Source organism: Agelaius tricolor, unplaced genomic scaffold, assembly GCF_023055355.1.
Source record: "Agelaius tricolor isolate 1412-34295 unplaced genomic scaffold, bAgeTri1.0.p SCAF_9, whole genome shotgun sequence".
In the NCBI taxonomy this organism is placed as follows: domain Eukaryota; kingdom Metazoa; phylum Chordata; class Aves; order Passeriformes; family Icteridae; genus Agelaius; species Agelaius tricolor.
In genome coordinates, this window is record NW_027269269.1 from 22,631,357 (window position 1) to 22,648,667 (window position 17,311).

Sequence of the window (17,311 nt, forward strand, 5' to 3'; positions counted from 1 at the left end):
AATGCAGAAAGGGAATCTCTTACAAAGAGAATAACCAAATGAAAATAAAAGTTTTCACATCAGAAAACTGAATTCTTTGAAGCACAGAACTAATTTTCCTGGTTGTTCAAGGAAGCTTCCTCCAATTCAGAATGTTGCCTATAAATAATCACTTCTTAAGCTCAAAATTGTGCCATCTCTTTTTCATAACACTTACTTTCAGTTTGCTACCATTCTTGGTAGTATTACACAGTATTATTTTCCCAGGTCAGAACATGTGAGCATCCCTGCTGTGCAGAATGGTCAATTCCAACATTCGTAGCATAAATATTGTATAACGTGCTGATATTACTGACACGCATGTATATCAGTATTTTGTTAACATCAGTGGTACAACATATGGAATCCCTTTTAAATTTTGTGCACATGATTTAAAATCCTGACACATCCCCTTTCTGCACTCTGTGGAGCAGGATATAGCTTGAAATGGTGTCCCTTCATTTTAGTGTTACTTCTGGCTTGAATCAGTGCTGCTGCACCATGAGCCAGCTGAAAAATGCTGAATAGTGCAAAGTCCAACATGCTTTCAGCCACTTCCCACCACGATCCCCCAAGCAGATGATAAAGCGTGTTTGCAGTGGGACCAAACAGTTCACTGACTGGGGATCTTCCTGCAGACCAGGAGAGAGCAGAAATTACCAAATTACCTTTTTTTTTTTTTCCCCTAAAGATAACTAGATAAATATGCCTGGAAATGGCAGATCTCTTGACTGATGGAGCCATCGTTCCTCGCAGCTTTTCCCAATGCCTTGGGTTACTCTGTGGCAGGCTTGCTTCCCTCTTCCATTTTAAAAGGGAATAAAATGTCTGTTGAAATACAAAGTTGTACCAAAAAAGCAGAAGGAAAGACTGAGGGATGCTATTAATAAAGCGAGGGCCCTTGCCAAGAAATGCTGAGTTTTTCAGTGGCCATTTTACCACCCTTGCTTCTTTATTGAACTAAGCTGTTTTTCAATGAGGCTGTCTCATTTTGCAGATGTGGTTCTGGGTACTGAACATCCTCCCATGTGTTTTGTTTTGCAGGAGGCAGCACAGGAACATCCCCGACCACCTCCAGCACGGGGACCCCATCACCATCCGCTTCTTCTCACCTTCTCTCTCCATCCTGCTCTCCTCCAGCCTTCCATCTGGCCCCCAACACTTTCAATGTTGGCTGCCGGGAGAGTCAGCTTTGCAACCTCAACCTGTCTGATTATCCTCCTTGCGCCAGAAGCAACATGGCAGCGCTGCAGAGCTACCCAGGGCTGAGCGACGGGGGCTACAACCGGCTGCAGAGCAGCAGCGCTTCTGCCTCGCAGCCCTCCGAAACCTTCATGCCTCAGAGGACTCCCTCCTTGATCTCAGGAATGCCGGCTCCTTCCTCCCTGCCCAGCAACAGCAAGATGGAGGCGTACAGTGGCCAGCTGGGATCTTTCCCCAGCTCCCAGTTTCAGTATGTCATGCAAGCAGGCAACCCTGCCTCCACCTCCTCCTCTTCACACATGTTTGGTGGCGGCCACATGCAGCAGAGCTCCTACAATGCCTTCTCCCTGCACAACCCCTACAACCTCTATGGATACAATTTCCCTGCTTCCCCCAGGCTGGCGGCAAGCCCAGAGAAACTCACCACCTCCCAAAGCACTTTACTCTGCTCTTCCCCCTCCAGTGGGGCCTTTGGAGAGAGGCAATACCTTTCCACAGGGATGGATCATGGGATGCACATGATCAGCCCTCCCTCCAGCAACCAGCAGACAGCGGCCGCCTGTGACAACAGGCAGTACGGAGCGGTCCAGGGCTCCTCCTCACAGATGTCTGTGCCCATGGTCTAACAAGCCTTGCCTCTCCTTGGCATCGAAGGCAGCCGGACCTTCATCCTTCCCAGGGGTGAACCCATCCCAGTACTCTTTTGCCTTCAAACTTATAGTGGAACTAGTATTGTAACGACAAACAAGAACATAAGCCATCTAGGCGTGTGCCCCAGAACCTGCTGGAGAGCCTCGACTGACAGCCATCGCAGCTTGTTGTAGCCCAGGGCCTCCAGACTGGCACACAGCATCTGCTTTTTCTGGACATTGCAGAAAAGAGGGCATGACTTTAGCGAGGAGCTGGAGAGAAGCAGCTGAATTTACTGTTTTTTGCATTAACTTTAGGCAGTGTGAGCTTTCAGCGTGGAGGGATCCATTCCCTGTGCTGTCTCCTCCAGGTGCTGAAGAAGGGCAGTCTCCCAGGGCTTCATCCTCTGAGGCTGCGCTGCCAAGGCTCTAAAGACCTCCTCCTTCCCAGACAGTTCCTCACTGCCAGAGTGGCTCAGGCCATTTCTGAAACCAGCGAGGCCTGTGGGTCTTCCTTCCACTGTAGGACAGGAATGGCGCTGTGGGGCTGGAGCTTCTTCTGAAGAGGTTTCTCATTCTCACCATGGCTCTGCCCAGCCGGCTGTTTCTTTATGGAGGTCGAGCTCACCAGCACCCAGCCTGCAGATGAAGGTGGGAGAGAGAGGAGAGAAAAGTTTTAGCTCACAAATGAGCCTCAGACAGAAGTGGGGATGGAACTTTGGAAAGGTGAATGGGGGGAGGGGGCTCAGCTGCTGTTGGCTTGACTGGAAGTAATGCAGCGAAACGGAATGGATGACAGCCTTTGTGGGGAATGTGTGTCTCCCATAGCACTCATCCCACTGGGAAGAAATTGTCCAGACTGAGCTCATGGGGAAGAGTGATGAGAAAAGAGAGTTCTACAGGAGTGCAGCTGACCTTGCATGCGAGAGTTGCCGTAGAAAACCATTAGCATTTCAGAAACAGTGTGGTTGAGTATTTGCCAACCTTCCACCTGCCACATGGTCTCTGTTTAACCAAATAGATCATTGCCTTTTAACATCTTCTTTTCTGTTTTTTTCCCTTGTTCTTTTTTTTTTTCCCTTTTTTTCTCTTCAAATCCTTTAAAAATAAGAAAACAATTGTAGCTTGGTGCAAGCTATGCATTTAAGTTGTGTGAAAATGCAAATACCAAGTAACAGAATACAGATATTATTGAGAGTTGTTGTGAGGTGTTGTAGATAAATGTATTTATATGCCTAGTGGGGTATTCAATATTATGAATATAAAAGAGGGCAATAAAAATGGTATGTAAAATATGTATGAAGAAAAAGCTGTATAAAGATTTGCCCTATGCACGGAACTCTGTTTCTAAGTGCCAAGCACAGAAAGCGCTAAATAAATCTTTGCAATTGTTCCTTCTGTGTTCTTCTCTGTCTGTGAGGCTTCCTCAGTGGTTTTCTAGAGACAGACATTTTAAAAATACTGCCACATATGTTTGCACAACAGAAGGGGTGAAGATATGGTGCCAAATTGTGAAGTCCAGGCAATATTGCAATAAAAATAAAAAATTCTGTCTTCTCAAGTATTTTAAAAATTTAGTCCTTGGAGTTTGTAAGTTGTCTTCTTCACAGCAAGTGTCTCAAAATATTATTTTGATTATTGAAGAAGCTCTTCAGAACAATTTTTCACAGTCAGTACAGTCAATGATACTTAAAAATAGCAATATAGTTTATTTATAATATAAAAATAATTTTAAATTGCAATTTGGGGGAATGTGTCAGTTTTTTATTTGCACTATAATTCTAATATGAGATTGAGACATTAATACTGAAAGCTGTGGGAGGCTGAAGCCCCTTTAAACCTGGCTGTAAGTTATGGCCGCAGAGTTTACAGCTTTCCTTGTGTCAATAAACTTCTTTTCCTCTGAACTGAAAAAGTACCAGAAAGGTAGAAAGACCTTTAAAGATCAATTCTGCAAGCATTTCTTTATTTTTGTTTTTACAAGGGAAGATAAATATACCAATGCCATTCCCAGCTCTGTGCTAGTCTGTCTGACTGTATTCTGCCTCTTACTGTGTCTGGCCTTGGATGCTGCTGAAAAGGGTAGGGGGGATTATGGATGGGGACAATCTGTCCTTCACCTTGTTGTCTTTTGTTTACCCTAATAATGAATTATTGGTTTAATCTTGACCAGGGAGTTTTAGAGCCTTTCTAAAATCCTTTCAGAATCTTTCAGAAATGCCCTTCAAACTGTGCTTTGATTTTTGTTTTTGGGTTTAATTCCATTTTTATGCAACAATTTCTACAGGTTAATAGTATGTTGTGTGAACCAGCATTTCTTTCTTCTGGCTCTTTGCATTAGATTGCTCTTTCTTATTTAATCAGTTTAATTCTTTGTGAGTCAGTCTGTATTTCAGCTAGAAGAAGAGACTCAACAAAATCAAAATCATTGTCTGTATCGAAATACATGTGTCTAATCTGGATTAAACAAAACAAAACAAAAAGAATAAAAAATGATCACTGGAAACAATAGCTCAAAAAAGCAAAACACATATGCAGGGCACAACTCCAATATTAGTGTGAAGAACTGGTATCTAAGTTTCCACACATTTTTGTAGGAATCCATGGGTAAGAGCTTTGGAATGGTCACCCAGACTCTTTAGCAGTGTGATCCTTCATGTTATTGAGTACTTTTTCCCCTGATCCTAGCATATTCTTCAGAAAATCTTACTGCATTAGTACAAATTGAAATTCCTTTTAGTATGAAGCATATTGACCCCAGGGTGAGCATTCATGGACCCTACTTATAGACATATTTATTTAACTCTTATGGGGCACATAAATAAAATGAGAGAGCTTAGATATCTAGATAGTAGTTATTCCTTAGTGTTTTGTTGCTGCAGGGTCAGAATAGTCAGCATCAAAACTGAAAAAAATAGGAAAAAAATATGAGAGGCTTCCCTGTTCCAAGATGTAAAGTTGTAAGTACACAAATAATTGTTGGTGTGAAAGTTGCACTGACAGTTTATGAGGATTAAAAACAAGGTAACAGTGAAATGGGCAAAAAATATTTCACTTTTTCCTTGGCAGTCACTGGGCAAAGTGAAACCAGAACAGTGTTTGGGAGACAGTATCAGAAATAATGGGACAAATTTGTTGAAATTATTTATTTAGTGCTTGTTTAGGTGCACAATAGTAACACTCCCCTGAGCAGATAACCTGCTTAAGGCCTTGACACCACCCCAGAAAAACGACATGAGCATTATATTTGAGGTGGACCCAGGTGTGACAGGAGTCTCCTGTACAGCAGTGGCTCTTCTCCCCCTGCCACCCACGTATGGCCACAGGGCCCTGAGCCATTTGCCACTTCTTACTGGGGCTTCCCAGAGACAGGTGATAGCAGGGGAGAATGGGAGAGATGCACTGGGATCGGTGTGAGATCAACCATGTCCAGCTGGCCTGGTGGGCAGCCCGGGTTGCAGAACACCCAGCAGCCACCCCCGGCAGGCTCCCTTTCCTTGGGTGACTGCCCTGACCACAGGGCCTGGGAGCCCTCCTGGCATGGTCCCCTCTGATCCAGGAGCCCTTTGATGGCTCATTTGTACAGCATGTGTGTGTGGGTGGCAGAGGCAGCAGTGCTGTGGTTCCTGTCTCCTTCCTTCCTTCCCTACTTTACCACGAACATTTGAGTGCTTTGGGCAGTTAAGCAGCTTTGGGATGGAAGTTCTCACATGTTTCTTTAGAACAGACAGTGCAGGAGGGCAGGGACCTTATTAATTTTCCCAGTGCAGGGAAGGCCACCATGTAACATCTCATTCAGAGAAGCCACACAAGGAACAGGTGTCCTGCATGCAAGCCCCCAGCCACAAGTTTCCTCTGGCATATGGATGTCATTTAACACCAGAGGATCCACCCAGAGCTGCAGAAGCCAGAGGGTCTCAACTCTACCTCTCCCGGGCTGGCCCATTTGGCCTTAGCCCATGCAGGCTTCTGGTTTCCAGTCCAGGAGAAAAGAAAGCTCTGTATCTCCCAGTTTGCTGCTGCAAATCTAAAAGGTCAAATATCATGTACCTCTCTGAAGAAGTATCCCTTTGTAAAAGCTGAATCCAAATCACAGAAGGAGTAATGGAAATCTCAATGATGGGAGATCCCTCATCTTACAACACAGGCTGTTCCAAGTGCAAACCTGACAACTTGTTACAGAAATAAAAAGAATGGCACAAAAACAATCAGGGTGGGTTTGCAAGCTCTGCAGAATTTATTTAGCTTCATTCCTTAGCACACTGACAGGCACAGGACATAAATATTACCACAGTCAGTGCAGCTCAGCAATGCCAGGACACTGCAAACCAGGGCAACATAGTGTTCCCAGAGGAAATGTAAGCACTATGTCCTAAAGCAAAATGTTTAGGGCACAAACATAAGTGTAAATTAAGTTGTACAGGCTGTGACACTCTCTGAAGAATGTGAGAGGCTGGAAGCATTGCTGGTTTGAAACATTCTGTGTGTGTGTGTGTGAGAGGGGTAAGGGCAGGTCAGGTCTTGCCCTGGAGAGGGGATGCCCTGCCCTGCCCACCCTATTCCTAGAGTCTGTATCCCAGCCTGGCAGTGGCTGCCTATCCCTGGCACATCAGAGGCAATGCATTCATCTCTGGAGCCCCTAATCCAGCTCCAAAAATGACCAGAAGTCCCACATGGAGGAAAGGCCCAGGGAAGCCAAAGGGTATTTAACCCAGGACATGCAGCAAGGACATGTCTTGACCCTACATCCTCTTGTAATTTCTATCAGCTGAATACTGCAGGAACCAGGAGTGGTGGCTATATTTGTCCTTTTCTATATCTTTTCTGTCTTTCTTTCTTTCTTCTTCTAATTCCCTCTTATGGGAATTTTGAGTAACTTAAAATCGAATGGGCTTAGAGTTTGCTGAGTTGAATGGGCCAAGTTAATGCTTTGGGAAGTGTTTTATATTTTTGGGGCCTTACAATGCACTACAGCAAAAATTGCAGAAGATGATCTGCCCAAGTGCCTCATTTATTGCATACTGATTGAAGCTTTACTGAGGAAGGTGAGGGCTGACAGACAGCATCTGCCATTAAAAAGTCTTCAGATTATTTTTCCCCTCAACTGGAATAGCTGCATTGACCTAGAGCACCCATCCCATGTGAGATCAGCCCTAGCAGATCAGTTTTGCTGGATGCTGCTTGTTGGGCATCATTCTAGATGAAACAACAACATGAAAATGCAGCCAAGGGCTGGGCAGAGGAATGCCTGAGCATGCCCATTGCATGCCACAGATGTAGTAGAAATGCAGCTATAAAAGCAATGACAGGACTTCATGAGGAGGGTGCTGGTGTGGCCAAGGGACAGTTTGCTATAAATAAGCCAGTTCCTGTCCAGGGAACATCTGACTCCTTCAGTATTTTTTCTTCTACAGAGAGGCAAACTGCAGGAGCAAACTTTTTGGCCAAGTCTGTAGCCCAGCATTTTGAATCCACAGATGGGATCATTTCTGAGAGCTTCTCTGTGGGTTAGCTGGGAGGGGCTTCTGTAGCCTCATGCTGACCCACAAAGCTTCTGCTGGAAAAGTGGCTCACTCAGTTTTCTCACTGCTTCTTATAGTTTGTGTGTAATTGTATCTAGGAAACTGCATGGAATATAACTAAAATCCATATAACTCCTTCCAAGGGTTACTTCTCCATATCAGTCACTGTTGCTTATCACCCCAGAGGTGTGATATGGCCACAAATTACAGGAGCAGTGTACAGCTCTTCAGATATCAGCTTCTTTCTGCTATAAAGCCCTCCAACAGTTCTAGCCTGTCTGAACAGAGGAAGAGGCTGGAAAAGAGCAGTTCCCATGGACACTGCACAGTGTTGTGTTCCAACAGCAGTTGGTGAGTGTGGCTTTTGTGCTGGACAGTGGTAAGCACCAGCTGATTTTGGGAGGAGTGATGAACCTCCACAGTGGGGACAGTTGTGCAATAGCCCATCTCTGGAGCACTGGGCTCGCTTCTTTTCTGACTCACTGTGGAACTCATTGCATGCTGTGGGGGAGAAGGATTAGGAGCATGTAATTTTACACTGGTTGGTGTTCCTACAGATGCTGTTCTTATTCCAGTAATGTTCTGAATTTGTTGACCATTTTGGAAGCTCTGACATTGGATAGAGTGACTTCTGTGGACTAACCTCAGATGCTTTCAGGAGCAGTGCTAGGCTCTGTTTAGCTGAGTCTGCCCTTAAACTTCCAGCATTGTGCACAGCTCAGGGCACTGCCAGCAGAGACCATTGCCCTTCTTAGGATGGTGGAGAGGGTGGTGCTGCTTCAGCCAAGAAGCTGGTTCAGCTGTTAATGAACCTGGAGCTTTACTCACATAGTTATTGTCAGTGAAGGAGGCTGTGGCTGGGACTTCTCCCTCCAGACTACACTGATGGCAGCCCTGGGGACATTCTGCAGCACCCACAGTCTTCCCAGTGTTTCCACTGTAAGAATCAGGGGTGCTCAGTGACTTGCAGGGAGATTGACATGGTCTAGGGCTCTTTTCCTACTTGAGCTGGTTTATAACATTTCCCTTAATGTGCAGTCAGGTAATTGCAGGTGAATACAGTTGCATTAGGTTGGTGTAACCAACCCAGGAACGGGCACAAAGGAAAACTGCAGTTGCTGAGCTATATTAAAGAGGTGATGTGGTTTAGTGATTGCAGACATGATGTAATCACCTGCATCTGTCTCTCTCAGTAAAGCTGGAACAAGTTGCAGTACAATTAACCCTGCATAAAATAGATTTATCCTGCCAGCCATCCAAGCCAGGGCCAGCACTGCACTCTCTGGTTTATATTATGTTGCCATGCAAAAATCTGTATACAGAAACACGAAGATTAGTTTGAAGGCAGCATGAATGCAGAGGGGTGTGGAAAAGCACTAGAGGAACAAGAGAACAAGGGTGCAAAGAGTGGCCTGTACTGATAGCCAGGGACATGATCAATGGCAGTGAAACTGGTAAGCTCTGAGGAATGTGTTGCTTTCACCCAAATCACAGCATGGGTGGCTCACCCTGCAAGCAGCAATGGGAGAGTGGCAGTGAGACTGCAGTGCACTGCTGTGGCATTTCTCTTACTGTAACCCCAACAAGAAGTCTAGATTTGCTAGCAAGACACCCAGACTGGGGAAGGAGAAGAGAAGTGCAGCAATGCCACCCAAGATTTACAGTGGATAATTAACCAAAATTCAAAGGTTAAAGTTCAATACCTGTGACTCCTGAATTATATACAGGATCTGTCCAAATGCCAATACATTATCATCAGTGAAAAGAAAGCCAGAAGATGAAGAAGTTTTAATGGCAATCACTCCAGAATACTTGGAAACATAAATTTTGGAGCTTGTGGGTTCCATGTGTGAGTTGGCAGTGTCATATTTTTTTTAAAAAAACTAAATAAAAATCTCTTCCACTTTCATACAGTATTGTATTTTTTTACATGAGTTCCTACAGCTGTAGTATTATCCATAAAATACTCCGCCTCCTAACTCTGTAAACATTACAAAGTCAAGTTTTATAGGAGAGCAAAGGAAACCAACACAAAAATTTGGTGAACTGGGAAAAGAAAAAACCCCCAAAGATTATGTAAAAGAAGATTGGTCTTACATGAAGAAACCTGTATAAAAAAAAGAGAAATATAAAGTGCATGCATCCAAAACAAGAGATAATTGGCTATGGTCACATAGCAAAAGGAACAGCATAGTCTGAAAAGATATTCTGTGAATAGCTCAGTTACTTTTAGATAATGAATAATAAGCTGCTTTCCTTCTTGGATGGATCCAAGGAGCTTGAGATGCTCTAGCTTCTGACCACACAGACAGAAGTCATATCAACAGAAAAATGAACCTTTGAAAGGAAACACATTCACTTCTTCAATGTGAAATGTACTGTATTATATTTGTTTTTTACACTGTATACACAATTTCAGGCACTGTTCATCACAACAAATCATTAGACACAATTGAAAGCACACCAAACTGGTTACATTTCCTATACACCAACATAAATGGTTTTAGGCAAAGCCTAATTTTTCTTTCTTTATTTAGGGTGACAAAACCACCATGAAATGTTAGGAGTCATCTACTGAGATGTTGTCTGCCCCTGTGACTTGGAAAGATTTTTCCATCACTGCCATGATCTGGGAAGGAAACTATCTGTTTCAAAGAACTTGTGGAGATAAAAATCTGTTTTGTAGTCATTCTTGATTTATCATGCTTCCTTTCTGTCAAAAAAATGAAGACCCTGACTCCTGTCGCAGGTCTACTCATGCAAAAATCCAAACTGGGGAATTAATAATTCTGGAACCTCTGTTTTCTACCCCAAAGGACATGGTGGGGAGGTCCTGTAATGCCATAAGACAAATGCAAGGCTGGAAATATCTGCCTAACACGACCATAGATCAAGCTGTCAAGTCAGGCTTATAAATAGCACAAAGTGAAAGAGGCAGAGTGGTGGAGCAAGGCTTAGCTGTCATATGGCCTTAGTTCTCTGGCTTCTCCTTTCTAATATCAGGGCCATATTCACCCTGTGAGTGTCTGAGTGTGCCATGATACCTGATGGGAAGTGATCCTCTGATGTCCATCTCTTTCAGGTCTGAGCTGGTAGACTATTCCACATTCATTGTATTGGCACCAATGAGCTATTGATAGGAAATGCAGTCACAGCCTCATCCAAATCCATGTGACCCACGTTCAGGGCAGCCCCTGACACTCCATTTCAGCAGTGATTTACTTTTCATCCTATACAAGTTGTGAAGAGAAGATAGAACAATAAAAGGGAAATGCAAAGAGAATAATAAATTAAGTGGCTTTTCAAGCTGAATTTAGCTGTGGAACAGAGTTGCAGCTGTAAACCTTGGGGAAGTCTATGGAGTCAGTCAGTGCTGAGTGGGCTGTGGACCTGGGTGGACTGGATGCCCAGTGCTAATGCCCAACACTTCTACAGCAGAAGGAGTGACAGCATCCATGGGTTGCCCTTACAAGGCAAGCAGGCATGGTCAATTACAACTGAGCTTGAATCCAAGCCTAAAAAATCCTCTGTGTTCATCCATCCATAATATCTATGTTTTTTTCTCCCTTCATCTGTTGCCACAATTGTGCCACCGGGGGGTTCCTTAAACTCAGTTCTGCTCTGCTTTTACCCATGTTTCCCAGAATGCTGGCAGCTGCAATATAATGAGATTATTTATGATTTTTAAATATCATCTTCTGATGTATCTCCCAGACCAGCAAAGCAACAACCCAGCAAATCCCACTGAACCAGAGCTGCCTATAGCAATCCCAAAGTATCCAGTCATCCATTTCCATTTCCTGGTTTCACTGGTTTCTCACTGCACTTTTTCAGATTTCCTTTTGGACCTTTTATAAAAATTATTTTCACAGCAATAATGGAAAGAAAAGCGTTATTGGCTGCCAGTGTTCAATCCCATAGAGTCATTGCCGACAGAGCCTTTTTTCCCAGGAATATTTTGATAGTGTACAGAGTAAAATGGAATATCTGTCCTTGACATTATCCTGAGACATGGACAAGGTGTCCTTGACCCAGCCACTCCTGAGAGAGTGTCTGCAGTAACATGAATGGTTGTGCTCCCAAAGGTGTCAGGTCTCAGCAGCTGGAATGTCTTCTAGTCCTGCATTTCCTTCACTCACTTGGGGCTTTGCCTTTTCACACATAGACATACTTTGGAGTGAACACATTTCTAACACAGCAAGTAGAAACTCATCTCCTTCAGTGTAAGAATAAGTTGTTTGCTTTTCAGCAAATTTGTTGGGCATTTATGCCTAAATACAGACTTGCATATAACAACAAAAGAAAATCTTAAAATTTGTATCAAATTCCATTTTATGTTAATAAGTGTTTAAACACCTTTTTTTTGCTCTGTATAGTCAGGGGGAATACCCTGCAACCCCCCTTTTGTGACAGTGCTTCAAAATTTATCTTCAGCTTTCCATGGCCAAAGCAGTTAGAGAATAACTGTGAAATCCCTGTAGCTCCCTTGCTGGTCAAAGCATTGTATCCCCATTTTACAGCAAGTAAACCAAAAAAAGGACTTGCCCTTGGCCATGTGTGCCAATCTCTGCTGCATTATTGCAAAACTGTTATCACTGGCAGAAGTATTGACAAAGTCCCCATCTTTGCCAACTTGGCACTGAATAAATGTAATGTAGCTCAATTTATACTCTAATACTAAAGTCAGATGGAGGGAAGAGCATGCTGTGTGATGGCTGACACCACCAAGCACAGGTGTCAAGTCTGAGCTGTATTTTTCCCATCACTGTTGCAACACAACCCAGACACGCAGGCTTGGTGGGACCGAGCTTAGTATTTTATCACCGACCCATGGCAAGGTGGTTGTGGAAGAATTTCCAGCTGAGGCTACAATGCACAGGCAGGAAAACTTCATCATTGTGTGCTGCTCCAGAGCAGTCCTGCTGCTGGCCAGCAGAAATCTCCTGGATGCAACTCCTGGCTCCTTATGAGACTGTGGAGCTGAGAAGTGCACCCTGGAAACCCAACGATTGTGCCGATAGTGCTCTGCAGTGGTTTGAATCTCCCTCTGTGTGTGGGTAAATGCAGCCCTGTGCCAGCAGCCACGTGTAGGTGCAGAGGAAAAAAGAGGCAGTTGCTCAAACAATATGGAATGGAGGGCTGAGGAAAGGCACGTTGAAAATGTAAAGGACATTTATGTTAAAGAAAGGTGTGAGAACTGCAGGAAGAGCCAAATTACAAAAAAAAAAAAGTGAGTACTTCAAGCAGCCAAATTAAACAAGACACAATGGGGGCCAACTTTGCCTCCCAGGCAAGCCCACACCCCAGAGTTCAGGGGGTGCTGGGGGGAGAACCATGTGTCCCTCTAGGTCTTATTTAACTTGGCCACGTGTAAGGAATTTTAACTCTTTTGTGACTTGCTGATTTCTACAGCACTTGATTATTACTCTTTTTTTCTTCTTTATTTCTGGGTACTTTTTATTGGATAAGTTTTAGATCCTTCAGAAAACAAATAATTTCTTTTGGTTTAAAAAAATAATCATTGGAGGCAAAGCATAAAGTCATTTCAGTCATAGTATCTTGGAAGAAAATAGATACAGTATTTTGGAAAGAATTTGAAATGAAAACACAAAGCCTGATGGGATTTAAATGTAGAAAACCAAAAATTGAGTCTTGCCTCCTCTTTTCCCTTCCCCTATCCATGAGGTCACTATTTCTCATCTAACAGACTGTGGCATCTTGCCGGGATCCTGAGGCAGCCACCAGAAAAAATATTCTTGCTCCTGTAAGTACAATGCAGGATCAAACTAACCAAGTGAAAATAATCCGAATGCCTTATTTAAGCTCCAAAGAGAGAAACCTCATAGAACTAACAAGGAAAAGACATCCAGAAAAGGCAGGAAAAAAACTCTTTTGTCCCTCAAAAATTTGTTGCCTAAGAGCTTGAGATTAGGTGAAAATGTGTGAAATAGTGGATGTGCACTGAAATTCAGCATTGCAAGCAGCTCGATTGTAAAGGAATTGGAAGTGTCCATGTGTGCAGGGGGCATACAAAAAATGAGCGTGCATATCCCTGAGACGTGGCAGACCTCAGTCCAACAAGTTTAATCCTGCTTGGAAGCACTTCCCTGTGGCAGGCTGGCTCTCTGAAGAGCAGGGGTTGATGCTGCTGTCATGTCAGCTCTGCTGCTTCTGGGGCAAGTGACTTTTCTCATGGCATCACTCATTCTGTCAGTGCTCAGACCTGAGGAGTTGCTTCTCCACTCAGCCCTGGCATGGTATGAGCAGGAGCTGAGCTTTGCATCCCTGTAACTCTCAGCCCACATGAAGAAGAAGTGATCACTCTCTGACACTCTACTGGCCTCATTCATGTACAGGTATTTACCTTTTTTAATAAACTGTGATGCCTTTGGGGGTAAACCAAGAGCACGAGAGAAGCAGGGATTGTGAATGTTCCCCTCCCCTTGCAGATTTCTCTACAGCAAGACCCTGCAAACTCAAAGGACCTTCTGGCAGTTTTGATGGCTCCTACTTGCTCTGCCACAGCTCAGAACTGTAGAATATCTCAGCTTGGAAGGGACCCATAAAGATCATAATTTCCAGCATCCAGCTCCTCTCAGGAATACATGAAACTAAACAATATTACTGAGACCATCATCCAGATGCTCTTTCTAGAGGCTTGGCACTGTGATCACTTCCCTGGGGAGCCTCTTTTAGTGACTGACCATCTTCTCAGTGAAGAACATTTTGCTGACATCCAACCTGAATTTCACCCGATGCAGCTTTATTCCTTTCCAATAAGAGTAGTGAACAAATATGTCAACAGTCATGGCTCACATTAAAACTTCTCCATGAAAGCAGCAATCTGCTGGTCCCTGGTGTTTATTTCAGATTCCAAAAACTGTCCAACTACACCTATCATAGAATCATAGAGTGGTTTGAGTTGGAAGGGACCTTTAAAAGTCATCTAGTGTTACCCTCTGTAATAAACAGGGACATCTTCAACTAGACCAGGGTGCTCAGAAACCTGTCAGATCTGACCCTGAATATTTCCAGGTATAGGGCATCCACCACCTCTCTGGGCAACCTCTTCTAGTGTTTCACCACCTTCACTATAAAAAACCCAAACAACAGGTCTGCCATATATCTAGTCCATATCTTCCCTCTTTTAGTTTAAAAACATCATCCCTTTTCATATTGCAACAGACCCTACTAAAATGTCTGTCCCTACCTTTCCTGTGGGCCCCCCTTTAGGTGCTGGAAGGCTGCTATATGGTCTCCACAGAGCCTTCTCTTCTCTAGGATCAACAGCTCCACCTCTCTCAATCTTTCCTCCCAGGAGAGTTGTTCATGCCTCTGAAAACACAACTCAGCTTCTGGGACAAGAGTGGCAAAGTGAATGCTTTAACTCTTACTAATGTCAGGCACAGTTATTTTCAGTGTTATTTTCAGTATTTTCTGAGTTATTTTGCTGTTACTTAAATCCAATGTGGAGTTGAGTTGAAGATTCAGTTCAAAAATGTGTCCTCATGACAATTCTCCAATGTAAGAAAGAAGGAGAACTTACTACAAAGAAAATATTTTGCCCATTAGAGGGACAGATTTGTTGAATTTTGGATCTGAATTGTCCCCAAGGAAAACTGACAGCATGAAGGGCATGAAGTCAGTTTGGCTAGATGGGATAGTCCTCTGGAATAGGGGAAATGTGCTCATCAAGAACATTCCTAGTATTCTACCCATACTATTAGGGATGTCCAATGCCAAGGGCAGCAGCCAACCTCAAAGCACATGAGGTGCCCAAGGGCACGAGGCAGCAGGGAGGAGCACAGCCCCTGCCTGGACACCTGCAGAACTCTGTCTGAGCACCATGCTCACTTTGCTGCTCAGGACAGGACAAGCTCCAGCTGCGCCTGACAAGACTTCCAGCCTAGCCCAGAGTTCATCACATCATTCAGAATAATCTTGGGGGAAACTCCTACGAATTTTTCCTGTCCAGTCTGAAAGCCTCCACCAACCATGCTCTTCTCAGCTCCTTGGGAGCAGACAATGTTCACTCCTGTGCAATGCCGTGCAGCACCTTGGCTTGAAGCTGTCCCAGTACACCCCCTGGACTTTCACTCAGGTCTGCAATTCTCCAGTGTCCCTGAAAGCCAAATTATTTGGATTTCATTATTTTCTCATCCTCTGTTGCTCCTTGTGTCCTGGATCAGATGGAGCTCCTCAGGCTTGCAGTGATAGTTATTCTCCTTACACCACTTGCGGGAATGCAGGGATGAGCACTGAGTGCCTGGCTCTGACACTGACAGATCTCATACTGCTCCCAGGGAGTTGCTCAAATGCTACAAAGATGAACCATATGGGCAGCCCCAGCACTTGAGGCCATTAATAGGAATTTTTAAGCAACTGTGATTGATGAGGCAGCTCTTACAAGTCTGAGATCAATGAAAATGCAACTTGATCTTTTGAACCCAGCTCCTTAATTTTTTTGTTCCTTTTTCTGCAGAGAATCCCATAAAACCATTTCTGTGCAGACAAAAGCTGTCTGGGACACTTCATGTGGATTTGTCATGCATTTTCCTTTTTCTTTCCCCTCCACCCTCTTTGCAGCTTCATATGCAGTTTGTTTTTGAGTCTTTCTCCAAGATTTGTACAGCTCAAGATCAGCTTTTTCTATAATTGTAAATGGACATTGTCGTGAGGGTGGTTTGTGAGACTCATTATTTTTTCTTTTCTTTTCAGTTTAGATAATTTACTCATTATTATCTGAACACCAGGAAGAAAATACTGGTAAGGATAAAGAAAAGCAAAAATCATTTAGGAGAGAGGAAAGGCTGAGCAGCCTTCAGGAGAAAGCAGGGAGCCCAAGTAAAGAACAAGAGAAAGGACCATGCCTAATGAGTCTCGAATTATCCTGTATTGATGTTTTTCCCTCAGGATCTGCTGGCACAAATTAACAATAACTAAAACAGCTCCATCTTCCAACATTTGCTATCAGACTCTTGACCAACAGAGAGTTGTCCCCAGTAACTTTGGATTGAGACAGTGCCAAGATGTCAATAATCTTCCACCAGCTGAATGCTCAAGGAAATGAAAGTCTCTAAGAGGCAGAAGGTCACTCAGAACTAGAGGAGAATGAGCCTTGAAAGGCAGAGGAAAGGGGCAGCTTCTTAAAAATCCAGACAGGGAGTTAGGGGGAGGCTGAGGAGTAGGGGCAGGGAGAGAGGGCCACATGCAGAGCTCTGTTTAGCTAAGGTCACAGCTTGAAGGCACACAGGAGGGTCCAGAGTGCAGGAGGGAGTGCAGTGACATGGGTGAGTTTGATGGAGCTTAGAAAAGCATGATGCAAGAAAAGAGTGGCTCAGAACAAGGACGTGAATGGCAAAGAGCTGCAGAGGACATGAGGGGTGGACATCATTGAGGAAAATTATGAGAAGGGTTGAGGGAAGAGCCTTGGAGAGGTTGGGGCTGCTTCCCTGCTCTTGGTCACCGCTGTCAAGGAGCAAGGAACTCAGAGCCCACAACCAACTTGGAAAAAGAGTCACTGAGGGCATTGATGGGATTGGGAGCATCCAGTTCTTCATCAGCTTTCAAAAGCACGAGAAAAATTGAAGATGTTCCCAGAACCCAGCAACATAGCTTGGCTTTGGTGACAGCTGGTCACCAAAATAACCTGTGAACTTACACTGTGTGACAAAAATTCCAATACACTCTGTCTCTCTTTTGCTAGGGAAAGAGTCAAACCTTTCCTCTGAACAACATCTGGGATTCTTCCTTACATTATCAGGTTTCCAAAACTAATCCCTGTAGGATATGATCCTTGGCAGGCAGAGGGATGGGTGGTTGCAGCTGGAGGTGAGGAATGGAATGATGGGTCCAGCCCACTCCTCTGGAGCTGGCACCCACTTCCTGGGAGAAGGACAAACAACTGCTAAGCAATGGGAAGTGCTCATGCCCTCCCCA

General features: G+C 44.1%; 1 protein-coding gene across 1 annotated transcript in view; it reads left to right on the plus strand.

The window, feature by feature from the left end:
- Window positions 1-3,237, plus strand: part of TBX15 (T-box transcription factor 15) — an 89,403-nt gene extending 86,166 nt beyond the window's left edge. The window contains exon 8 of the mRNA XM_071433221.1: window positions 1,063-3,237. Coding sequence (XP_071289322.1) covers window positions 1,063-1,847 — 785 coding nt within the window. The 3' untranslated portion in view covers window positions 1,848-3,237. The remainder of the gene's footprint in view (window positions 1-1,062) is intronic.
- The last annotated feature ends 14,074 nt before the right edge of the window (window positions 3,238-17,311 follow it).